We start from the raw sequence: 26,559 nt of genomic DNA on the forward strand, positions 1-26,559 counted from the left end.
CAGACACGCACACCAGGCGCACACTCACCACCTCATGGCGTTCTCTTCTAATTTCCTTGGTGTCTGGGCCTCCTGTCCCCTCATTCCTCTCATGCTCTCTGTCTGTCTTTACATCTGTCTTTCTCCGTGTGCCTTTCTCCGTCCATCTCTCACTGTTTCCTGACTGTCCCCCCCCCCCGTGCCCCCCACCCCCCTATTCTGGTTTTCTCAGTCCCTCATCCCTCTTCTCTCTTCCTGGCTCTCGTGCTCAGTCTCTCTCTCCTGGAGTGCACCCTTTCCCTTTCTGCTCTGTCTCTTGTACCCCAGCTCCCCGACTCGCTGGTCCCTGCCCACGCCCCAGCCTGCCCCTGGCTCCGGGAGAACCCTCTGAGCAGTGGTCAGGGCCCAGCCACCCAGCTTGGAGGTTTTTGTGCCACCCGTTGGAGGAGCCCCAGGGTCACAGCATTTCCGCCCTGGGGGTGACTTGGCAGTGGTGCACTCTGTTTCCTCACTTCTGCAATTTCCAGATAGCACAGTGTCTGCAGACAGAGAGACACTCAGATCCTGCTGCTGCAGCCACTCAGCCCGCTCAGCCTTCCCTGATTCAGGTAAGGGGGTGGGGGGGCCCCCGGTGCTGGCTGGGCAAGGGGAGACGTGTGACAAGGTCCTCAGGAGACCAAAGTCTGAAGGGACCGTTTTGGCATCTTCCTCAGGCCCGGTGTTTAGAAAGGATTCCTCGTGACCCAACTTGCCAGGAAATGCAGCTCCCCACTTTGGTTGTCTGAGGCCCGGGCCGAGCTGAAAGTGAGCCCTGAGATCTATCTCCCTGGGAGCTGACGACGGTGATGAGAGGGGGCTAGCTAGAGGTCAGGAGCTGAATGCCCTCTGCTGGACTGGCTGCCTATGGTGTCTTGGCCAAGTTATGCTCCCGCTCTGCAGCTAAATTTCCTGCACTGTCGAGTGGGGCTAATCCCGCCTCTCCAGCAGGGCTGTCGGGAGAAGCTCCGGGTCTGGTACAGGGCTGGGTACTGAGGAACTCATGAGATGCTGGGTGTTCCTGGGGGATGATGAAGATAACCAGGTTATTGGTACAAAGGACCTGGCCCGCAACGGGTTTCCCCTAACAGGTCCCAGGTGGGAGGGACAGGGCACAGGCTGGTCTCCCCTTGTCCTTTGCTGGTAGGAGGTCCCAGGTGGGCCAGCTGAACCAGGGTCGCTGTGCAGACACTTGCTCTCCTGTGGAGAATGAGGGAGCCAGCAGAGTCTCTCCGTAAGCATTTAGGCAACTCTGATTTAGATCTGTTTGAACTGGCAGCTGTGTTCCAGGTACCTGGAGTGTGTGTGTGTGTGTGTGTGTGTGTGTAGGAGCTATGGAAACAAAAGAAAGAGATGTTCCTACCTTTAGGTACTGACAACCCAGCCAAAGAAGGAAGTCTGCTCTGGACATGAGGAAATGGCCCTGAGTCTGAGGTGGGCACCTCAGGATTGGCAGGATTTTGACTTTAGCTCTAGTTTATAGGCTGGGACGTTGGCAACTCAGGAGCCTCACTTTCCTCTTCTGTAGATTAGGTTTAAAGTCCTGACTTTTGGGTTTGTGCGGGAGGATGAAGTAAGAGGCCAGGTGGGAAAAAGTTTTGTCAATGGTGAGTTGCTGCCCAATGTGTTACTACTAATATTGACACTGCAATCCTTACTGTAAATGCCTTACAGGGGGGAATTTGTTTTGTTCATTGTTTTATCCTACCCTTAGCACAGTGTTTGGTGAGCAGTATAATCTTAGAATATGAATTGAACAGATGGATGATAAAGTAATATGCTGTACTTAAAAGAGAATGGACAGCAAGCCAGAGGCCCAGCATCTGGTCCCAGTTCTGCTCCCGATCCTGTTGTCACCATGGGCAAATCTCTTCTCTTCTCTGGGCCTCAGTTTTTCCATCTGTCCAATGAAGGTTTGGGTAAGGAGTTATAGTCTATGGCGTTAATGACAAAATCAGCCTCCAGGACTGAGTTCCTGCTCCTGGTTGGTATTGGGGTGGGTGGGGGTGTGATGAGACGCTGGGGTCCTGTCTGTTTGTCCTTTTACAGGGAGACCTTTACAAAGGGACCCCTCCTCCCCACCCTAGGCCCATGAACAAGGCCTCGTTGAGGAGAGGGGGGTGCTCCTCTTTGTCAGTGGCAGCGCCCCCCCCCAATGAGGGTTGGCCCAGGAGGAGGCACAGCTGAGCTGCAGTGTGGGAGCACTCCCTGACTGGTCCTGGGGGAGTGTGTCTGGGTAGGGCGTGGAGCCCATTCCCGGAAGGACAAATGCTGGGCCCCCAGCACAGCCACCTCTCTGACCGGCCCCCATTGGGTTCCTTGGCAGCAGGGTGGGTGGGGAGAGGAGCCTCTGCTGTATCTTTGCACGTGCATGTGTGTCTGTGATGGTGTGGGCTGTACTGGGGCGTTGGCCCTGGCTGTAGTCACATGTGCCTGGAACATGACCAACGTGCAGGAGGGTCTGGTACAGCCCAGCAGTTCCCAGAAGCAGAATCATCAACCAAACCAGCTGAGAGGTTGGTGTACCTTTCTTCCCTTGTGTCTTCAGCCAAGGAGGATCCAAAGCCAGACTCTGTGTGTGTGTGTGTGTGTGTGTGAGAGAGAGAGAGAGAGAGAGAGAGAGAGAGAATATGTGGGGGGAGGACCACTGCTCAGCAGTCCCTCCCCACCCCCTTAGTTCTGTAGGAGGGGGACCCTTAGGGCCTGGGTTTGATGCTGAGCTCAGCTGGCTGATGGGAGAAGCATGTCAAACATTTGTGCAGGCCCCTTTATAGTTTATAAAGTCCATTTCAGTTTACCAAGTGCTGTACTGTTGATAAGACAAACCCCTTATCACTCCTACCCATCTTACTTTCTTTTACAACAATGCTTGAATTCTTGAGGTTGCCCCTCCCCGCCCCCCCGCCCCACCCTGCGGATTTTTCAGATGCAGATCACAAGTCTCAGAGCTCACTCACTCAAGGTGGTGGGGGGCATGGCTAAGACCCAGAATCCTGATGCTCTGATCTCAAGTCCTGTGATTTCTCTTCAGCTGTCGCTGGTGGCGGCGGGTTTGGTGCGCGGCTGATTGGTTCACTCATTCATTCCTTCAACAAATGTTTTCTCAGGGTTGGGGAGTTGCTCACAGTTACTGAGCAATAACCATTTGGATTGACTGCTTCATTCTGCTTTTACAACTACCTGGTGAGGAAGATTTATTATCCCCATTTTGCAAATGAGGAAAGGGAGCCGCTGAGAGCCAAAGAGCAGCTAGGGAAGAGCAGAGCCCCGTGTGGATCCTGGTCTGTGGGACCCCAAGGTCTAGGCCCTGTACCCTATGTTTTCCCTTGGGCTGGGCCCCGGGTACCCACAAGGGCACCAGCAGGACGGACGCAGGAGTTCCCAGGCTGGAAGGCGTGGTCCTTTGGTGTGATTCCTGGTATAATGTAGGGGTAAGCCCAGTACTAAGAATCCCACAGGAAGACATGCCTCTCCACTCCCTCCCCTGGCCCTGGCCTACTTCCCAGAAGGAGGAGGGAGGGGGAGGAGACCCACAGATACCATCTGGGTATTTGGGAGCCAGAAGGAAAGACCCAGGCCAGGTTCGGGGTCCCCCACCTCCACAGGGATGTCCTAGACCAGCTGAGCCCAGACTGAGTCTCACCAGGGCAATATATATTCCCTGGGGTCAGGGAAGGACCCTTTGTGAGAAGGGAGATTGGGAAAATCTGGTACCCAGGCCACTCCCACCTCAAGAGCCCTAGACCTTGTCCCTGACCTCTCAGAGACAAGGAATTCCATTTCTCCACCCAGAAATGTGCCCGGCACGGTGCTGGACTCCTTGTCTTTGAAACTGTGGGGAGCCAAGAATTCCCCAGAGGTCAAGATACTTGCTCCCTCAATTTCCCCCTCAAATCCCTCCGCTTTTTGGAGAAACGGTAGTGAAAGCACTCCATGAGAGGAATCTTTAAAGAGTCTGGCCAGCATGGTCAGGCCAGGGCCCAAATGCCAAGGAACAGGGGAGGTCAGAATAGGAGTAACTCATTGACTGAGCATCTACTATATGCCAGGCACTTTAGAAGTTTACCTGCCTTCAACCTCAGGCTATCCTATGAGGTCATTGTTGATATTATTCTCATTTTATACATGAGAAAAGTAGGACTCACAGAAGAGAAATGATTAAACTGTTGTGTTTGAGAGGTCTCAGGAAATCTAAGGGCTGGGAGTGACTGAGGCTGGTGTGTGAGGGTTTGGAAGTAGAGGATGAGGGACAATGTAACTGTGTGTGTGTTTATCTATTAGTAAATGTCTCTTTTTTTGAGAGAGAGAGAGCGAGCATGTGTGCGTGTGCACACACACACGAGTTGGGGGTAGGGAAGAGAGAATTCCAAGCAGGCGCCATGCCCAGAACAGAGCCCAATACTGGGCTTGATCTCATGACCCTGAGATCATGACCTGAGCCAAAATCAAGAGTTGGACGCTTAGCTGACTGAGCCAGATGCCCCTACTAGTAAATATTTCTTGCGTGTTTGCTGTGGAGGAGGCTTGTGTACATACTGGTGAAATGCCAGAAGCCTTGAACCCAGGGAATTCCCAACCCAAAGGAAAAAGAAACCAACAGCCATTATAATGCAGTGCGATGTGTTGTGTTATGGAAACCCCAGGCAGCATCTCTAGCTCTGTCTGGGTTGAGGGTACCTGGGTGGCTCAGTTGGTTAGGCGACTGCCTTAGGCTCAGGTCATGATCTTGGATTTCCGGGATTCTAGTCCTGCTTCGGGCTCCCTGCTCAGCGGGGAGTCTGCTTCTCCTTCTGACCCTCGCCCCTCTCATGCTCTCTCTATCTCATTCTCTCTCTCAAATAAATAAATAAAATATTAAAAAAAAAAACAAAAACTCTGTCTGGGTTGAGAAGCCAGACTAATGGTAGCTAGCATTCCTTGAGCTTTGATTATGGATCAGGCATTTTCTATTTAATCCTTACAACAACCCTATGAAGTATTCTTCTTCTTATTTTTACAGAGGAGTAAACAGAGGCCCATTGAAGGTTAAATTAATTATCTTGGGTAAGAATCAGCTGATGGCATTTTGCCAACTGTCACTAGCTGCCATAAAAAGATGTGACTGTTTCCTGGAAGCTTTCAGAGTTAATGATACATCTGGAAGCCTGATGTAGGTGGCTTCAGGCTGGCGTGAACTCCATGTGAGCTGTTGCAGTGACCGTGCTGCTATTTTGAGGAACATTTGATCTGATCTAATTAGAAAATTGGATTTCCTGTAGATACAGTTTTGTAGAGCTGTTGACTGTGAATATCTTGAATTGTGCTAAGCCCTTTACACACATTATTCATCAAATATTCATGGCACTCTGGGGATATATGTGCTTGGAACATCCCCAGCTCCATTCACAGAGGAAGGACCTGAGGCTCGGAGAGCAATGTGCTTGGCAATGGTCACAAGCTAGGGCAGGATAGAGGCAGAATTCTGGTTTGTCTGACCAGAGTCTGTGGTCTTAACCACTGTTCTTTCCAAACACTTTGTATCCTTTACCTCACTGGCTGCTCACAAAAACTCCAGGTGTGATTGTCCCCATTTTACAGATGAGGCCCAGAGAGGGTCAACAGTTTTACTAAAGTTGCAGAGCAGTAGGTCTTAAAGCTGAGCCCTATGATTCTAAGTTAAGAATATACAATGTACTTTCAAATCTACCATTGCTTGGGTCCATTAAGAAAAAAAGAATTTTTTTTAAGGATTTTATTTATTTATTTGTCAGAGAGAGAGAGAGAGAGCACAAGCAGAGGGAGTGGCAGGCAGAGGGAGAAGCAGGCTCCCTGCTGAGCAAGGAGCCAGATGTGGGACTCGATCCCAGGACCTTAGGATCATGACCTGGGCCGAAGGTAGACGCTCAACTGACTGAGCCACCCAGGTGCCCCAAGAAAACATTTTTTTAATTGTGCTAAAAACACGTGCCATAAATTTCCCTTTGTAACAGTTTTTCAGTACACATTATAGTATTGTTAACTGTACGCACTTTGCTGTACAGCAGGTCTCTAGAACTTTTCCATCTTGCCTGACTGAAACTCTATACCCACTGAACAACAATTCCATTTCTCCTTCCCCCAGTCCCCGGCAACCACCCTTCTACTTTGCGTTTCTCTGAGTTTGATGACTTTAGATATTTCATATAAATGATGACTTTAGATACTTCATATAATCATTCAGTATCTGCCTTTTGGTAATTGGCTTATTTCACTTAATATTATCTTCAAGGTTCATCCATGCTGTAGCACGTGACAGGACCTCCTTTCTTTTGAAGGCTGCATAGTATTCTGGTATTACATACATACCACGTGTTGTTTACCCATCCATCTGTTGATGGACATTTGGGTGGCTCCCACCTCTTGGTATTGTGAATAGTGCTGCTATAAACATGGGTGTGCGAATATTCTTCAAGATCCTGTTTTCAATTCTTTTGGAAGTGTACCCAGAAGTAAGATTTCTGGGTCATGTGGTGGTTCTATTTTTAATTTTCTGAGGAAACTCTACTGTTTTTCATCCTGGCTGTATCATTTTATATTTCCACCAACGGTGCACAAGGGTTACAATTTCTCCACATCCTTACTAGGACTTGTTATTTTCTGCCTTTCTGATAGCGGCCATGCTGCCGAGTGTGAGGTGCTATTTCATTGTGGTGCTTATGTGCATTCCCCTGACGATGAGTGGCGTTGCACATCTTTTCACATGCTTGTTTGCCATTTGCTTATCTCCTTTGGAGAAATCTATTGACGTCCTTTGCCCATGTTAAAATCAGTTATTATTATTTTGTTATTGTTGTTATTGTGTTGTAAGAGTTCTTTATATATTCTGAATATTAACCCTGTATCCAGTATATAGTTTGCAACTTTTTTCTCCCATTCTCTAGGGTGCCTTTTTCCTTGTTGTCTGTTTCCTTTGCTACAAATGTTTTAAAGTTTGATGTCCCCCCATACATTTATTTTTGCTTCTGTTTCTTGCATTCCTGCTGTCATAGCTGAGAAATTATTGCCATTCCAGTGTTACGAACCTTTCCCCCCCTATGTTTCCTTGTAGGAGTTGTACATTTTCAGATCTTATGTTTCGATCTTTAATCTGTTTTGAGTTCATTTTTGTATATGGTGTAAGAGAAGGGTCCATCTTCATTCTTTTGCATGTGGATCTCCGGTTTTCCCCTTGGCACTTGTTGGAGAGGCTCTCCTTTTCCCATTGCGTAGTCTTGGGACCCTTGCCAAAGATCATTTGGCCATATGTGTGGAGGTTTATTTCTGGGCTCTCTGTTCTGTTCCACTGGTCTATATATATATTGCTCTTTATGTTGATACCATGCTGTTTTGATTATTGTACTTTGTTATGCTTTTTGAAATCACGAAGTATGAGGCCTCCGGCTTTGTTCTTCTTTCTCAAGAGTGTTTTGACTCTTTGGCGTCCTTTGAGATGAGATTCTGTCTGAATTTTAGGATTTTGTTTTCTGTTTCTGCAAAAAATGCCACTGTGATTTTGATGGGGCTTTGAATCTGTAGATGGCTTCGTGAATCTGTAGATGGCTTTGACAAGTATGGACACTGTAACGGTATTAAGTCTTCTAGTCCATGAATGAGGATGTCTGTCCATTTATTTGTATCTTCTGTAGTTCCTTGCAGCAATACTTTGTAGTTTAGTCATTTGCCTCCTTGGTTAAGTTTATTCCCAGTATTTTATCCTTTTTGATGCCATTATAAATGGGATTGTATTCTTAATTTCCTTTTCTCTTTGACCTATTTTTATTCTTTTAAGATTTTATTTATTTATTTGAGAGAGAGAGAGAGTGTGCGAGCAGGAGGAGAGGCAGAGGGAGAAGCAGACTCGCTGTGGAGCAGGGAGCCCGACTTGGGGCTCCATCTCAGGACCCTGGGATCATGACCTGAGCCGAAGGCAGATGCATAACCGACTGAGCCACCCAGGTGCCCCTCTTTGACCCATTTTCAAATCTATATTTTACCAATGAGGAAACAGAGAGTCAGAGTCATGGGGTGAGTTTAGTGTTTGAACTAGAATTTGATTCCAGCTCCAGGGCTGCCTGGTAGGAGTGATATGGATGCAGAGCAGATCCTCCCCTCCCTTTGCCCCATTCCTGTTCTTGAGTCACAGGACAGGTCTATGAGGGGTAAGTTGGCCAATGCGTGGTTTGCTTCTAGCAGAGGCCTTGGCTTGGCTTAGGAGATAGGATGGGTCTTGGAGTTCAAAATCCTATCTGCCACTTCTTAGCTGTGTGACTGGACAAGTCTGTTTCCCTCTCTGGCCTCACTTTCTTCTTTGGAAAAATGGGCATTATGTAAAACTCACCTCACCAGGCTGACTTGAGGAAATGTATTCATGGGTATGTAGTGTCTGTATATTTAATCCAGTACCCTGAAATTAGGTAGGCTGGCTGCGACTCCCCTCCTGTCATGCCCTACACACAAGGCAAGGCATATTTGGCTCCACGTGTAAATATCCACTTGGAGCCTGTGTCCCTCCCACACCCCACTCCTAGCCTGAGCTGCGTCGATGGTTGTACCCCCAGACTTGCAGCTCTGCAGGGAGCTGCTGGTGCATGAGATTGCATGAACTTGAATGTGAGTGATTTATAGCTTATAAATATCTAGACATTTGTACTTTAAAAAAATGTATTTATTAGAGAGAGAGCGTTCTTGTGAGGGGGGCAGAGGGGCAGAAGGAGAGGGAGAAAAGCAGACTCCCCACTGAGTGCACAGCCTTATGGGATGGGGAGAGGCTGGGGGCCGGACAATCCCACCACCCGGGGATGATGACCTGAGCCAAAATCAAGGGCCAGATGCTCAAGCAACTGAGCCACCCCGGTGTGCTGACATTTGTACTTTTGACCCCGAATGGCCCCACAAATGTTAGGAGCTGGGCTGACTGGTAAACCCAACTTTCCAACCCACAGTGCACACTGGGGAAGTAACTGGCACATACTTCCTTCTGCCCAGATCCAGGTGGTCCCTCCGCTCTGACTGTTCAGCTGAGAATGGGAGCCCAGGTTCGCTAGGGGCATGATGTTCTCAGACAGTATGGGAATGGTAGGGGGTTGGGACTGAATGCTATGCACAGTAGAGGATGGGATATCCAGATGGCAGAATTCTTCTGTCTCCGTGAATATTTATGGCTCCCCTTGCCTACCCCTAGTTGAGAGCTGGGCCTGGGCTGCTGCCCAGACTTGAGGCATCAGGGAACTGTGCCCTTATGTAAGATTGATTGGTCTGAGCTGCTGCTGCCTTCTTTCCCTCCAAATGCTCATTCCCTTCCTGACCTGTTGAGAGATTTGTTGGCATTTGCCTAAGGCCCTGTCTGGAGCTGACAGGGAAATCAGTATGTGGGTTAGAGCCCCTGGGACAGTGGTGACCATAGTCCCCTCCCCTGACTTCATGTGGCTGAGCTAATGGGGAGAGGGAGGCCTGGCCATTGTGACCAGTTTGCGTGCTTATTTTTGGAACCACTGTTAGAACTGTAAAGTTTTGCAGGTGACGAAACTGAGGCTCAGAGAGGTGAAGTCACTTGCCCAAGGTCACACAGCAAGTAAATGGCAGAGCCATGTATGAACCCAGGTCTTTCTGACTCTAGAAAGGGATTGTTCTCCCCCTCCTACTGTGCCTCCCCCAGAGAGACTGGACACGTTTCCTTCAGACCGGTTTCTGCCAAATAGTCATCAGGGGCTTGGTCATTCATTCATTCAGTGCTCAATGTCTGACACTGGGGATAAAGAATGAAAAAGATCTAGTCCCTGCCCTCTAGGAGCTCCAGGCTGGTGAGGAAATGGCCATAGAAATCAATACTTACAACACATTGTATCTGGTGCTGTACTGAGGAATGTGCCCAGTACCATGATGACCCGGAGAAGAAGGCAACTCATTCTGCCTGGGGCAATTAGGGAGGGCATCCTACAGGAAGCATTCTTTAGATTGGTCTTTTTTTTTTTTAAGATTTTTATTTTTATTTATTTATTTGTCCGAGACTGAGAGAGAGAGAGAGAGAGAGAGAGAAAGAGAGCACACGAACAGGGAGAAGCAGGCTCCCTGCTGAGCAAGGAGCCTGTTGCGGGGCTGGATCCCAGGACCCTGGGATCATGACCTGAGCCAAAGGCAGACACTTAACGACTGAGCTGCCCAGGTGTCCCTTTAGTTTGGGTCTTAAAGGAAGAGTGTGAGTTTGCTAGGTAAAGCAAGAGGCAGAAGGCACTCTCAGAGAGGTAGCAGCATGTGCAAAGCACAGAGGTTTGAGAAGAAACAGAGTTTTTAGAGAAGCAGCAGGAAGTTCAGTGTGGCTGGAATACAGGGTGTGTAGTAAAAGAGGCTGGAGGGAAACGAGGTGTGAAAGGAGCTTGGATTTGATCCTGGGCAATGGGGAGCCATGGAAGGTGGTAGACTAGTCGAGTATGTGGCTGAGAGTGCTGAAGCACAGTACTTCTCAAACTTCAGTGTACCCACAAATCACCTGGGACTCTTGTGAAAATACAGATTCTGATGCAGCAGGTCCAGGGTGGAGTATGAGAGTCCGTATTTCTAACAAACTCAGCTGATGCTGCTGGTTCGAGGACCTCGATTTGAGCAGTGAGGCTGTAGAGGGCTCACTCCGTCTCATAGGGAGACTGCTCTGGGGAGCAGGCAGCTCCTGGTGCTCTTCTGTCACGGGGTAGATCAGGCCTCGGGTCTGCCCTTCTTCTTGGGTCAGCCCTCCTGCAGCTCACACAAAGAGGTCACAACAAGGTCAAAATTTTTGGTTGCCAGACATCTGTTGACTCAACAAATGCTTACCAAGCTCCTGCTCTGGCCACACGTGTGCTAGGTGCTGGAGATGGAGAGAGGAATTGGAAATGCCACCTTGTGGTCCGTGTCACCACCCTTTCTTGCCTCCAGAACGGGTTCTCTGCTTTGCCCTTTGTCCCCTTACTATCTATTCCCTGTCCAGCAGCCAGGGAGTCCAATCATGTTACTCGCCTGCCTGACACGGTCCAGCGGCTCTCCAGGGCTCAGAAAATAAAATTCCACCTCCTCACCACGGCTTAGGAGCCATCTGGGGTCGGTTGCCCCCAAATCTCATCCAGTTCTTCCCATTTCTCACTCCCCTAGGACCACATGAATCTACTGGTTCCTTGAGCAGGATGCATTTGTTCCTATCTTATGATACGATGAACTTATCCCACTGCACATGAGACACTTGGCCTAGAATACTCTTCCAGATTTGCTCTTGACTTGTTCCTTCCTGCTTTTTAGATTTCAGCCAGGAGAAGATATGGGTTTTCGCAGGACCCTAAAGCTTGTACAATTTGGGGGGTCCTTGTGAAGAAAAGTGACCAGATTGCAAATACACAATTAGATACAAGACCTAGGAAGGGGCCTTGAAACTTATGTTTCATTGGCCTCATGGTAAATCTTCCTCTGGGTTTGTTAATAGGTCACCTCCTCTGAGAAGCCTTCCCTGGTCACTCTATTTAAAGCAGCCCCTTACCCAAACTCCGTCATGTCACGATTTTTATTTCTTTTATTGAATTCATCACAATTTGAAACTATTGTGTTCTTTTACCTCTCTTTTTTGGTCTGTTTTCCCTGACAAGAGTGTAAGCTTCTCAAGAGGCTGTTTTATTCCTGCAGTATCCCCAACAAAGTGCCCAGCCCTCAGCGGGCTATCGATACCTGTCAGGTGAATGAATGGACATGTCCTCTGCCCTCCAGGAGCTGCTGGTCGAGTGTGGCAGGAGGCCACAGAGATAATTTCAATGGTATAAGATGCTGTAAGCTATGGGTGCTCAGAGGATGAACGCTTAACCGGGTCTGGGGGCAGAGAGCAGGGTGTGAGAGAGGCAGGGAGGCTTAGGAAGAACTAGCTGCAGGGAAAGAGGCCAGGGCAGTCTTCAGGTGACCAGTAGGTAGCCAGGCAGAGTGAGGGAGGGAAGCATGAACAAAGGCATGGAGGTCTGAGCCCCTAGGCCCAGAAGAGACTCAGCTGGTTACATTGTGGGTGACATCAAAGGGTTCCACTGACGCAAAGGGACGGCTGGGTGCTAAGTTTGGGATGAAGGCTAAAGGGGTGGGAGTCACATGAAGACCAGGATCTGGGAAGACAGCAGAAGTAGGAAGAGCCAGGGTGATGGGTACGGGAGGCAACCAGGGCAAGGCTTTGGGCAAAGGCAGGGGTTTCACCCAAGACCCCCCACACTGATTCTGACTCTGTATCTGGAAGGAAGAGGCCTGCACTGGGCTTCCTGTGGGGGCTCTGTGGACTGGGGATGCTCCAGGCCCAGAACAGACCTGATTACAGGTTGGGTTCACAGGGAAGCTGACTCTGAAATGGAGATTAGCATGTAGGAATGTTTTTCCTGAACTGTTTTAAAGCAAAGTCAAGACACTGTATAATTCTACCTATAAATACTTCATGATGTGTATCTAATAGATAAGGAATTAAAACATATAAAAATATAGAGCCATAATATCATTATCACACCTAACAAAATTAACATTGATTTCTTAATTCCAGCTCATACTGAGTCTGTGTTTGAGTTCTTCCAATTGTCTAAAAACTAATTTTTATAGTTACTTTGTTTGAATCAGGATACAAACAAGGTTCACAACTATTTGCTCAACTAAGCTTCTTGAGTGAGAATTTAACATTCCACCTCTTTCCTTCTCCCTCATTCCTCAGCTCATGCTTTGGACGCTGCTCTCCTGATGACGGGGAGCTGGAGTTCCCTGTTGCCACATGCTGTGTTTGCTTTGCTTTTTCTTTCTTTCTTTCTTTCTTTCTTTCTTTCTTTCTTTCTTTCTTTCTTTCTTTTTCTTTCTTTCTTTTTTTTTAAGATTTTATTTATTTATTTGAGAGAGAGAGAGAGAGAGAACATGAGCAAGGGGAGCAGCAGAGGGAGAAGGAGAAGCAGACTCCCTGCTGAGTAGGGAGCCCGGGGCTCGATCCCAGGACCCTGGGATCATGACCTGAGCTGAAGACAGACGCTTAATGAACTGAGCCAGCCAGGGGCCCCTACTTTTCTGTCTGCATCATACTTGATCTCTCCCTGTGGCGTTTCACGCTGCCGGCCCCCATTTCCGTGCTCTTGAAACCTTCTCCAGCATGGCTGTCCTACCTCTCTGTCCTGTCCCTGCCCCCTTCACAGGTTTCTCCTCCCCCTCTGACTTCTCCGGGGAATGTTGGGCTCTTCAGGATTTGACTCTGGATCCTCTGGAATTTCAGGGTGCCCCAGATGTGTCCCCGGCTGGATTCATCCTCTGCACCCCCACACTGTTCCTCCTCAGTGTCATCTCCATGAAGATGGGTACCACCCCCAGCCCAAATCATCTGGGCCAGAAAGTTGGCAGTCCTTGACTCCCCCCTTTCTATCAACCCGTCTCCCATCCATCACCAAGTTCCATCCATTCAACCTCCCAAATAACTCTGACAACCATCCATTTCCCTCCATTTGCCCCTTCATGCTCCCAGCCTCCTTTGGCCCTGCAGACAGTTGCAATTGTCTTGATGCTCTCTCCTTGCTTCTGGTCTGAAGCCCCTCTGGTTTGTTCTGTACACAGCGGTCAAAGCCCTCTTCCCCAAACCGAGATCCAGTGTTCTCCCTTTCCTGTTCCATACCCTTCAGTGACTCCCCATTTTCTACAAATCCTTAGCCTAATATTCAAGACCTTTCTTAAGTTGACCAATACATACTTACTTTGTAGGCCCTGTCTCTCCTCACCATCCCTGCCCGCCCCCCCGCCCCACACTCTTTAAGGTTTAGCTAGACCAGGTATCTCAAGCTCCCTGAGCACAAGGTCCATCTCCTCGTCTTCCAGGACTCTGCACGTGCCATAGCTCTGCCTGGGGCTCCTCATCTGGCTTACTACTTCTTGTCCTTCCACATAGGCAGGTCACTCCTGATCCTCAGGTCTGGGTAGGGGCACCATCTCAGAATTACCCCGACTTCTGGAACCTGCACCATCGTAACACTTGACAATTGTCTACTTCTGAATCTCTCTTTTGCAAAATGGGCTGTGAGCTATGGGAGGACAGAAACTGGGTCTGTTCTCTGAGGCCTCGGCACTCTGCCCAGGGCCTGGAGCAGTGAGTGCCTGTCCAGTGGATGCATGGATGAGGACCTGAATGGGTGAGTTGGGTTGACCTGGGTGTGTGTGCCCCAGTCACATAGTGAGAAAAAAAATTTTAAATTGATGCAAAAAAATTCATGACGAACAAATACCAAAATCTTAAATGAAGATAGGATCATAATAGTGCCAGGCAGAGCAATATTAGAAGCTGAGGCAAAAGGAATACTGATTTTGATTTTTTAAGATATTGCATTAAAATATTGTTTTCTTGATCACTGAGGTTTTCAGCACCCCCTTACATTTTGTGCTTAGGTGAGCTCCTCCACAAGCCTTACCCCAGTCCAGGTCCTGGTGTGAAGTCTTCCTCAGCAGGCCAGGACAGGCATGGCACAGGGGACAGGGCCCAAGCAGATATACTGGGTTGAACACTCTGGCTGTAGAAAGACTGTTTCTGGGCGCCTGCGTGGCTCAGTCATTAAGCGTCTGCCTTCAGCTCAGGTCATGGTCCCAGGGTCCTGGGATCCAGCCCCGCATCGGGCTCCCTGCTCGGCGGGGAGCCTGCTTCTCCCTCTCCCACTCCCCCTGCTTGTGTTCCCTCTCTCGCTGTGTCTCTCTCTGTCAAATAAATAAATTAAATCTTAAAAAAAAAAAAAAAAGACTGTTTCTCGTGGAGAGTTGCCCCCACCCCATTAAGCTGGAGCTTAAACCCAAGAAGAGGAAGGGACTTACTTAGGGGTGGGGTTGGATGGTGAGGATGGGTAGGGACATGACTTCTTCAAAGACCCAGAGTGAACACCAGGCACTGCCCAGCTGTGGGCTGCCTCCCCTCCTTTCTGAGGTCCCAGGAAGAGGGTCCCTCAAGGCATTAAGGTCCAGCAGGAGAAAGAAGGAAGGCCAGTCCCTGAGAAATGGGCATCTTGGGCTCAAAGGAAAGGTGAGGGGGCTGAGATTGTGGAGCACAGTGATTTTATTTATTTATTTTTTATTTAAGTTTTTAATTTTAATTCCCATATAGTTAGCATCCAGTGTTATATTAGTTTCAGGTGTACAATATAGTGATTCAACCACTCTGCATTATCTGGTGCTCATCATAAGTGTACTCTTAATCGCTGTCACCTGTTTCACCCATCCCCCACCCACCTCCCCTCTGGTAACCACCAGCTTGGGCTCTGTAGTTGAGAGTCTTTCTTGGTTTGTCTCTCTCTCTCTCCCTCTTTTTCCTTCCTCTTGAGGAGCAGCAATTTTAAAATCTTCTGGTTTCAGTACCTCTTTTTTATATCTTTAAAAACTATTGAGGGCCCCAGAGAGCTTTTGTTTACATGGGTTATGTCCATCAATATTTTCTTTTTTTTTTTTTGAGATTTTATTTATTTATTAGAAAGAGAGAGAGACAGAGATAGCAAGAGGGAGCATGAACCAGGAGGAGAGGGAGAAGCAGATGCGGGGCTGGGTCCCAGGACCCCGGGATCATGACCTGAGCGGAAGGCAGACGCTTAACCCATTGAGCCACCCAGGCCCCCCCATCAGTATTTTCCATAATCAAAATTAAAACTAAGACTTTCAAAACATTTTTGTTTTTATTTTTATTATTTTTTTTAAGATTTTATTTATTTATTTGAGAGAGAGAGAATGAGAGATAGAGAGCACGAGAGGGAAGAGGGTCAGAGGGAGAAGCAGACTCCCCGCCAAGCAGGGAGCCCGACACGGGACTCGATCCCGTGACTCCAGGATCATGGCCTGAGCCGAAGGCAGTCGCTTAACCAACTGAGCCACCGAGGCGCCCACATTTTTGTTTTTAAATACAAAACCCAGTAATAAACTCATTCCATGTTTGTTTTTTTTTAAAGATTTTATTTATTTATTTATTTGACAGAGAGAGACACGGTGAGAGAGGGAACACAAGCAGGGGGAGTGGGAGAGGGAGAAGCAGGTTTCCCGCGGAGCAGGGAGGCTGATGCGGGGCTTGATCCCAGGACCCCAGGATCATGAGCTGAAGGCAGACGCTTAACGACTGAGCCACCCAGACGCCCCTAAGCTCATCCCATGTTAACATAAATAACATTGTTAGCAAAAGTTAGCTAACAATTGCAAAACATAAATAATTTAGAGTGGTTTTGATTTACATTTGTTTGCAAATCTCTTTAATGATGGGTTTAATAAAAGACAACTAGATTCTCCTATCTGTTCCTCCATTCAGTCTGTTGTGGTATGTTGTCACTTCGTGGTATGTTGTTTTGGTTGAAGTGTATGAAGAAAATCTGCCCTTACACAGATATGTATTTGTAGTGGGAGAGATATTTTAATATCTTTTTCAGATAATTGATGATGCTCTTCTCTGATACTACATCAAAGCTCCACAAACAGTAGTTTCTGAAAAGTCAGTTGCAATGTGGAACCCGAGTCATACCAATGACTCTTCTATAATCTGTTGTGCAGCAATGTTTTAATCTGTCTCACCCTTTGATTCTTTTACCCATGCATAATTTGGAAACTGGCCTTCCTCATTTGGAAAATGTTGGTTCACTAAGTTATGCAGGTTTTCCAAACATGGACCTTTCACTAAAGGATTTTTTAAAAATTACATTCATTAGTATCGCCACCAATCTCATCAGAAAATTCTTTAAGGATTAAGAAGCTGTCAAACATACTGGCAGACACAGTTTTTCTGAAGATACTAGTTTTCTCCAAAGTTCGAATTTTATCATTGGCAACAAATAACTGTTACTTGTTTTCCTTGAAGCGATGGGTTTCCTTTGTTCATATTTGAGCAAATATGATGCCCAAGTCTGAAAACCCATAGTTGGTCAGTCATTTTTTCAAGTGATAGTGATGATCTGCAAAAAAGTTCTGCTTACAACTCAAGTCACTTAAGCTGTTTTCCTGAAGACAACCACTGACTTCAGGGTGCAGAAGCATTGCATTTCCCATTTTGACACCCAAAATATTAAAAAGATGTGTACTCAAGATTTAATAAAATTAATAATTTCCTTGCTTTATCAAGGATTTTTTTTTTTTTTTGCCCTGAGTAGTGCCTGGCTGTGAAAAATACAGCTCCTATTCCCATCTGCTGCCGCTGCCTTGATTTGTGCTAAGGAGCCAGCAGTTTTGTTCACTCTGTACCATCAGTGCAAATGTCAACACAGTGAAAAGGGGGAAATAATGTCTTGGTATAATTATGACAATAGTTTTTTTTTTTAAATTATTTGAGAGAGAGAGACAGACAGAGAGCAGGAGTGAGAGAGAGCATAAGGGGGGAAAGGGAGAGGGAGAAGCAGACTCCCCGCTGAGCGGAGAGCCCAATGTGGGGCTTGATCCCAGGACCATGAGATCATGACCTGAGCTGAAGGCAGATGCTTAACGACCGAGCCACCAGGCGCCCCCAATAGTTTTGACCTCATGGGTCCACTGAAAGTTCTCAGAGATATTCCTTTCTCCTCCCTCATTTCTGTGGACCACCCTTTGAGAAGTATTATCCTAGAGTCTTGGGATCAGATGGCAGGACCACGTTTAGGTGTGGAAAAGATCCCAGCCGAGTAAAAGTTAGCAATTTCGCTTCTGGGGAAGCAACCTAAAACTATGTAATTCAAATCAACTATGTAATTCACAATGTGACTTGAGGCTGAGTTTTTTGTTTTAAAGGAATCACAACTGGTGATGCCTGGGTGGCTCAGTCGTTAAGCGTCTGCCTTCGGCTCAGGTCGTGATCCCAGGGTCCTGGGATCGAGCCCCACATGGGGCTCCCTGCTCTGCGGGAAGCCTGCTTCTCCCTCTCCCACTCCCCCTGCTTGTGTTCCCTCTCTCGCTGTGTCTCTCTCTGTCAAATAAATAAAATCTTAAAAAAAAAATAAAGGGATCACAATTATTTATTAGAATAATTAAACCTATATTTATTTAATTTAGCGTAGACAAACCACCACCACACTAAATGGGGCAAAGCACAAAATTTTTCTCAATCATCAAAATTCCAGTTAGAGCCAGTTGTTTCTTTTTTTTTCAGTTGAAGTATAATTGATATACAATGTTTCATTAGTTTTGCGTTTCCAACATAGTGATTGGACAACTGTGTTTCGCGGTGCTCACCAGTAAGTGTAGCTCCCATCTGTCACCCTACAACACTATTCTAGTCCCATTGACTATATTCCCTGTGCTGTGCCTTTGATCCCTGTGACTTATTCATTCCATGACTGGAAGACTGTACCTCCCACCCCCCTTCACCTATTTTTCCCATCCCCCCACCTCCCACCCCTCTGGCAACCATGGCTTGTTCCCTTTATTTATGGGTCTCTTTCTGGTTTTAGAGCAAGTTGGTTCTTTAAACTCACCTGTAAGTATCTAGAGACTTCTTCAAGTGTTTCCACTGCTCCAGAGCTCCCAGAGATGGTTGTAATCGACGAGGCTTATCACCCACTCCTTTACTGGTTCATGGTGCTGGGAATAGTGTTGAATAGACAGACAAGGCCCTTCTTCTCCTGGTGCTCAGTCAACTGGGAGAGTGTTATGAATCACACAAACGCGAATATGATCACAATTGCTTTAGGATTTACAAAGAAGTACAGGGGGCTTTGAGACAGGACCTGACCTGGCCTGGTGAAGATCTCTCTGAAGAAGTAAAATTCAGGTAAGGTCTGAAGCACGAGTTAGAATGGCCAGGTGGAAGTGGGGTGTGGTTAGGGAGGAGGGTTCGAAGTGTTGGCATGGGTGTTATGCTTGCAGGCAGAGGCAGGAAAGGTCTGAGCATGTTTGAAGACCCACGAGGAGCTCCGTTTTGACCGGACCCTGGTGGGAAGATAGCAGGAGGAGAGGATGGAATGGCAGCTAGAGGTCAGGGTGAGGGCCATCGGTGGTCCTTTTCTCAGTTCCTACAACCTACCCTGCTCCTTCCTGCCTCAGTCCTGGACCCATGCAGATCCCTCTGCCTGGAATATTCTTCTCTCTCAGGTCTCAAAGGAAATGTCACCTCTTTTCTAAGTATAACTTTTTGTATTCTCCACATCAGCACCTCCTTTTCTTTGTATAGCAACTCTGTTTGTTTACACTGCTTTTGTCCGTCTGCCCCACGAGCCTGTCGGTTCCCCGAGTGCAGACCTGTGCAGTCACGCCCGCCCTGTCTCTCCTGTGGGCTGGACATGCAGTTGGTGCTTAGAAGTATTTGTTGGCGGAATGTGTGAATGAACAAATGCACCCAGAGCTGGATTTGAGACTCTGGCTCCATCCTTTAACAGCTGTGTGACCTTGAACCATCACATATACACTTTAGATTGTTTCCTATTCTGTAAAATGGGGTTTTACTTCCTATCTCAGAGGGCTTTTGTGAGACTGAAATGAGGTAGTACACGGGAAAGCACCTGGCTCCGAAGGAGCGTCTTACTCCCAATTCTGTTCTCTTTTCACTGTTCTGGGATGTATGATGAGTCTGGGGCCTTGATCAACTCCATCTGGGTCTCCTGCCCTCCCATCAACCCCCCCGCCGCCAGCTGCAACACAAACGTCAGTGGGGCTTCCAGGCTCATGTGCTGGCAACAGAGTTCGAGGAACAAGAGAGGAGGGAGCAATTGGTTCTGGTGGAGAGTGGATGGTGGTGAAGATGCTGTTGAAAACGGACCCGACTGTGGGTAGTGGGATTAGGGTTAATTTCATCTTCTTTAACATACTTTTTCTTTTTCTTCTTTTCTTTTTTTTTTTTTTGAGAGAAAGAGCGAGTGGTGGTGGGGAGGGGCAAAGGGAGAAGGAAAATCTTTCTTTTTTTTAGTTAATTAAAATTAATTTTTGCGCGCGCGCGAGAGAACGAGAACACGCACATGAGCGGGGGAGGGGCAGAGGGAGAGAGAGAGAAATGTCCAGCACTGAGCCCCACACGCAGCTTGATCTCATGACCCTGAGATCATGACCTGAGCTGAAACCAAGAGTCGGATGCTTAACTGACTGAGACACCCAGGCACCCCTTTAATATACTTTTTTTTTTGCTTTTTTAACTGTTTATTTGGAAATTATTGTAGACTCACAAGAAGTTGTAAAAATAGAACATAGAGTTTCTTGAGCCCTCCAGTGGTGACATAGCCATAGCACGATCCTAAAACCAAGAAAAGCTTTTTGTTTTGAAATAATTTTAGGCCTTCAAAAAAGTTGCAAAATAGTACAAAGAGTGCATGTGTGCCCTTTGCTCCACATTCCCTAATGTTAACAATTTACAAAAACATAATACAATGATCAAAACCAGGAAATGAACATTGATATATTATTTTAATTATAGACCTTATTTGAACTTCACCAATTTTTCCACTAAATGATCTTTTTTTGTTCTTGGATACAATCCAGAATCCCACATTTATTTAGTTGTCATACGTTTCCTTAATATCCTCTGATCTATGGCAGTTCCTCAGTCTTTCCTCATGACCTTGACATTTTTGATCATTTTGTATAATGTCTCACAATTTGGGTCTGTCTGATGTTTTCTCATGACTAAATTGAGATTATGCAGTTCTGGAAAGAAAACCACAGAAATGACGTTATAGTCTTTTCAGTGCTTCAAATCAAAGGTACCTGATATTGCTATATGTCTTACTAATGATGAGTGCATCTTAATCATTTGATTAAAGTGTTGTCTACTGGGTTTCTCCACTGTATACTTTTCTTCATCTTTTTCTTTTCTTTTTTTAAAAGATTTTATTTTTAAGTAATCACTATACCCAACATGGGGCTCAAACTTACAACCCCGAGATCAAGAATTGCATACTCCACTAACTGAGCCAGCCAGGTGCCCGTATATTTTTCTTTTCATTAATTTTTTTATTTTAATTACTAAAGCAATAAATGCTTCTAAAAAGTTCAAACAAAGGAAGCATAAATAGGTAAACCTCCCAACAAACCCATCTCACCTTCCCAAAGGTTACTTATCACTGTCTATTCTTGAAGCTATATCCTTCTAGATCACTTTCTAGATGTCATATACACATATATAATGGGGACACACAGATTTTTAAAATTTTGTTTTACTTAACAATATTATCCAGGGACAACTGTCAACATCAGTACAATCAGATATATCTCATTCTTTCTAATGACTGGCTAGTATTTCATCTTTGGGTCACCCTAATATAATTCTCTGTATTTTCCAGATTTTGTATGAGCACAAAAATAATAATACATTTACTTTTAATAATAATATAATATAATTATTATTATTTTAAGTAAAGTCTACTCCCAATGTGGGGCTTGAACCCACTGACCCCGAGATCAAAAGTCACATGCTCTACCTACTAAGCCAGCCAGGCACCCCCATAAATTATTTTTTATTTTTTTAAGATTTTATTTATTTATTTGTTAGAGAGCGAGCGAGTGCACAAGCAGGTGGAGGGGCTGAGGGAGAAGCAGACTCCCCACCAAGCAAGGAGTTTGATGTGGGACTCAATCCCAGGACCCTGGGATCATGACCTGAGCTGAAGGCAGACACTTAACCAACTGAGCCACCCAGGCATCACCCACAATTATTTTTTTAAAAGAGTTTATTTATTTATTTGACAGAGAGACAGCGAGAGAGGGAACACAAACAGGGGGAGTGGGAGAGGGAGAAGCAGGCTCCCCGCGGAGCAGAGAACCCAATGCGGGGCTCGATCTCAGGACCCTGGGATCATGACCTGAGCCAAAGGCAGACACTTGACAACTGAACCACCCAGGTGCCCAATTATTTTTTAATATAGAACACCCACCATCAAAATTTACATTTCAAATTTCATCAATAGAAAAATATTTAAAAGTTGTTAGAAAGTTAAAAATTTTATAATATAAATTTTCATATATTTTCTCATCAGAAATAGATTATTTAAAACTTACATCAAAATAAGCCACAGAATGAAAAGGTATGTTTTAAAATGGAAGAAGAGAAAAGAAACCGAATTGCCATTGATTTCATTGACTCTCAGATGCTGTTCTTTTTAAAAATACACCATTATTTTATGTAGAAAAAAATACTGCCAATTAATTGGAAGATACCACTGATTTTAGAGTTTTTAAAATGTGCAAAATGAGAGTCTTGGAATTGATTAATGAGACAGGCCCTTTTTGACCCTTCATTAACCAGAATTCCTGTGTGGTCTTCCAGGCGCGGCAGGATTCTACCACCAGCTGCCCCTGCCAACCATGGCGACAGGGGCAAATAATTCCTCTCGTGTGGACTCTGAGTTCCGATATACCCTCTTCCCGATTGTTTACAGCATCATCTTTGTGCTGGGCGTCATCGCCAACAGCTATGTGCTATGGGTCTTTTCCTGCCTGTACCCTTCCAAGAAACTCAATGAGATAAAGATCTTCATGGTGAACCTCACCGTGGCTGACCTGCTCTTCTTGGTCACTCTGCCCCTGTGGATCGTCTACTACCACAACCAGGGCAACTGGATTCTCCCCAAATTCCTGTGCAACCTGGCTGGCTGCTTCTTCTTCATCAACACCTACTGCTCAGTGGCCTTCCTGGCTGTCATCACTTACAACCGTTTCCAGGCAGTGACCCAGCCCATCAAGACAGCTCAGGACACCACCCGCAAGCGTGGTTTCTCCGTGTCCCTGATCATCTGGGTGGCCATTGTGGCTGCGGCATCCTACTTCTTCATCCTGGACTCCACCAACGTGGTGCCCAACAAGACTGGCTCAGGCAACATCACACGTTGCTTTGAGCATTACGAGAAGGGCAGCATGCCTGTCCTCATCATCCACGTCTTCCTTGTGTTCAGCTTCTTCCTTGTATTTCTCATCATCTTCTTCTGCAACCTGATCATCATCCGCAGGCTGCTCATGCAGCCGGTGCAGCTGCAGCACAACGCAGAAGTCAAGCGCCGCGCGCTGTGGATGGTCTGCACGGTCTTGGCTGTGTTCATCATATGCTTTGTGCCCCACCACATTGTGCAGCTGCCCTGGACCCTGGCTGAGCTGGGCTTCCAGAACAGCAGCTTCCACCAGGCCATCAACGACGCCCATCAGGTCACTCTCTGCCTTCTTAGCACCAATTGCGTTTTAGACCCCATCATCTACTGTTTCCTCACCAAGAAGTTTCGCAAGCACCTCACTGAGAAGTTCTATAGCATGCGCAGCAGCCAGAAATGCTCCCGGGCCACCTCGGAGACTGGCACTGAAGTGGTCATGCCGCTCAACCACCTCCCTGTCCATTTCCTCAAAAAGTAGTCCCTGATTGTTGGGGCCAGGCCCAGAGCCTTCTCCTCCATGGACATCACAGACTGACCTGGGGGATGAAGGGGTCTCTGCTGTGGTCTGGGCATCTCTTCCCTGGGCACAAGTGGCTCTTTAAGTATGGAGGCTACTTCACCAAGGTGGGGGTGATGGCCAGGCCAGACTGCTGGGAAATCCAGGACTTGAATGTGCTTCATCAGCCACCTTGGGGCACACGCATAATAACCTTGGCTGGCAACTTCATCCGGAATACCTGAGTCTGATAGCTCTGCAGGGAATGTCAGGGCCCAGGGCAGACCTTGGGGGTAGACTCCGAGCCACCCTGTTTACCCTACCAAGGCAGCTGCCCTGAGCCAGTATGGCCTGAAGTTTTGGACAACAACGACCTTTGCTACTATAAAGGCAGAGAAGAGGGTTTTGGGAAAGAGATCCTCCCCTGGTTGTGTGGTGGTGTCTCTGGGGGAGACTTTTGAGCTAGGATCGTGCCATCTTATCTCCATTTACAGGCACAAGATCTTTGTGACACTTCTTAGGGGACGTGGCTCAGTGGAACCTTTTCCCACTCATCCAACAACCTGTCCTGAATGGTGCCAGAGGGGATAAGACATGCTCGGGTCAAAGGCTAGGATGGGGAGGTTGTCTCCTGAGGCAAATGTGTCTCTCCGCATAGGCCTTGGGTCAGCTCTGGGGGACTGGGAGAGACGCAACTGCCACATCCATCTGTCTCAACAGTGGATCCTGGTGAATCACCTCCCGCGGGGCAGCTCCCCACTGTGGGTGGGCAGAGGCCCCTCAAAGCCAAATTGGAGACATCCGCGGCACCACGACGCTCAGAGGTTTCATGAGAAAGGGCACTTGGGTGGAGAAGTACCTGTGTGTGGGTGAGGCCTCCAGAGTGGGAGGAGCCTGTCAGGTCTCATCTACCACCTAGCTTTCTGGGGCAGGGAGGTGTGGGGGGCGGGTGGGGAGCCCTCCTAATTTAGCTTCCAGAAGGTGAGAGGAGCTGTTATAATCCCAAGGGCCAGCAGGCACTTTGAATTTTGGGTGCAGAAAAGAGGTGTCACCTTCTCTTGAAGATCTCTAGATGCCTCCTTGTGATTTTAGGCAAACATATTCAGATGAGCTTCCTCTCACACCCTGAGCACCTGCAGTGTGACTCTGGCAGCCACAGACCCAGGGGCTTGGAGGAGACTACCCTGGAGCCCTGTGGTCCTTCTGAGACAACTTCCTTCCAGCCACAATCCCTGTACTGTTTCCTTGTTTCCTATCTACTGGGCTGATTTTGATAAATGCTTCCCCATGGGCCAGTAACCTGCTTGGGTCTGGGATGGTAGCTGTGGGCTGAACTCAGCTGATGGTGACTAGGTGGAAAGTGCAGCAGACTTTGAGCTTTGGTGTCACACAGACCCAGGTTCAAGTCTTAGCTTTGTCACTTCCTACCGAGGGACTGTGAGCTGAATTTCCTACCTCATAAGGTTGTTAGGAGCGGCGAATGCTGAGGCAGATACCTCTTGGTCAGGGTGATTGCTCATCCCAGATTCTCCCTTTTTCTGAGAATGTGTTCCCCTTGATCCTCTGATAAGAGCTGAACGGATGAGATGCAGGCATCTGGCTCTAGGTGGGCCAGTCCGGTTCTCTCTCTCAGGAATAAGCAGCCAGATTCAGAGGTGCTATTTCAGGCTCTGCAGGTCACTAACCTGAAGACATACAAGTCTGGAGTTGTGACTGTGTGTGTGTGTGTGTGTGTGTGTGTGTGTGTGTGTGTGTGTGTGTGCTCCTCTATGTGTATGAGGTGGGGCAGGGGAAGGTGGGTGACCTGCTCAGAGAGAAGATGGAAATGTGCAGAGCAAAGCAGAGACCAGAGGGAGACCAGAAGTCTGGAGAGAGGAGGGCAAGTGCTTCCAGGGCCTGCTGCCCTCTTCCTCCGGGCCAGACCCTCTCAAAGCCCAACATCTGCATTCCTCCCTTGGGTCCTATGAGATTCCCTCATCAGGATGCATTCTCTTGTTTTGCTTAAGCCTATTTGAGTGACTTTTTATGACTTGCATCTCATCTCTGAATAAGATGAATGCTTAGATGCTAAAGCACAGTGTTTCTTGCATTTCAGTCATTTGCGTACCCCCCATACACAATTTTTCAATACCCATGTGCCATCTGTATGTTTACTTAATAAATATTTTGCTCTAAATTGAGTCACTTTTTATCTCTTTACCCAAATGTCCATCGACTGGTGAATGGATAAAGAAGATGTGGTGTATATATACACAATGGAATATTACTCAGCCATCAAAAAGAACAAAATCTTGCCATTTGCAACGATGCGGATGGAGCTAGAGGGTATTGTGCTAAGTGAAATAAGTCAGAGAAAGACAAATACCATATAATTTCACTCATATGTGGAATATAAGAAACAAAGCAGATGAACATATGGGAAGGGAAAAGAAAAAGAGAGAGGGAAACAAATCATAAAAGACTCTTACTGATAGAGAACAAACTGAGGGTTGTTGGGGGGTGGGGGATGGGCTAGATTGGTGATTGGATATTAAGGGGGGCACATGTTATGATGAGCACCGGTGTTGTATGTAAGTGATGAATCATGGAAATCTACTCCAGAAACCAATATCGCACTGTATGTTAACTAACTAGAATTTAAATAAAAAGTTGAAAAGAAAAAAAATAAAACTTTATTTAAAAGGATGCTTTATAACTAAATTATAATGAAAACCAGTGGCACCTGCCACACATAAAAGATGAACGTAAACATAAAATGTAACTATTTTAAAAAATATTTTATTTATTTTGAGAGAGAGCGTGTGCGCACACGCGCGCGGATCGGCTGGGGGACGGGCAGAGGCAGAGGGCAACTCTAGCAGACTCCAGGCTGAGCACAGAGCCCCACTTGGGGCTTGATTCCAAGACCCTGAGATCATGACCTGAGCCAAAACCAAAAGTCTGAACGCTTAACTGACTGAGCCACCCGGGTGCCCCAGGGGCCACCATTTTTTGTTTTTTAATTTTTTTATTTTAATATGTTTTTAAATGTTTTATTTATTTATTCATGAGAGTCAGAGAGAGAGAGAGAGAGAGAGAGGCAGGGGCAGAGGGAGAAGCAGGCTCCCCGCCTAGCAGGGAGCCCGATGCGGGACTTGATCCCAGGACCCTGGGATCATGACCTGAGCCGAAGGCAGATGCTTAACCATCTGAGCCACCCAGGTGCCCCCAGGGGCCACCGTTTTTATGTCTTAATTACTATGGTTATTGAGGTTTATCCACCTCAATGTCTGTCTACCA

The 26,559-nt window shown here is 47.0% G+C and overlaps 1 protein-coding gene across 2 annotated transcripts; it reads left to right on the top strand.

Moving 5' to 3' along the window:
- Window positions 1-480: 480 nt before the first annotated feature.
- On the top strand, window positions 481-25,456 carry PTAFR (platelet activating factor receptor). 2 transcript variants are annotated; one of them, XM_028113643.2, is made up of 3 exons: window positions 497-587; window positions 693-783; window positions 22,190-25,456. In XM_028113643.2, exon 3 carries the CDS (start codon window positions 22,228-22,230, stop codon window positions 23,260-23,262), a length of 1,035 nt encoding a protein of 344 aa, XP_027969444.1. In that variant the 5' UTR covers window positions 497-587; window positions 693-783; window positions 22,190-22,227; the 3' UTR covers window positions 23,263-25,456. The 2 variants fall into 2 exon arrangements, with proteins under 2 accessions (XP_027969443.1, XP_027969444.1); XM_028113642.2 differs by lacking the exon at window positions 693-783 and having other exon boundaries at window positions 481-587.
- The last annotated feature ends 1,103 nt before the right edge of the window (window positions 25,457-26,559 follow it).

The sequence above is a fragment of the Eumetopias jubatus genome, unplaced genomic scaffold (assembly GCF_037043125.1).
Source record: "Eumetopias jubatus isolate StellerSeaLion01/CBP00866 unplaced genomic scaffold, mEumJub1_p1.0 scaffold_4, whole genome shotgun sequence".
In the NCBI taxonomy this organism is placed as follows: domain Eukaryota; kingdom Metazoa; phylum Chordata; class Mammalia; order Carnivora; family Otariidae; genus Eumetopias; species Eumetopias jubatus.

Excerpts from the sequence above, each read along its gene's own strand:
- PTAFR (XM_028113642.2), top strand. The coding sequence starts at position 22,228 with ATGGCGACAGGGGCAAATAATTCCTCTCGTGTGGACTCTGAGTTCCGA.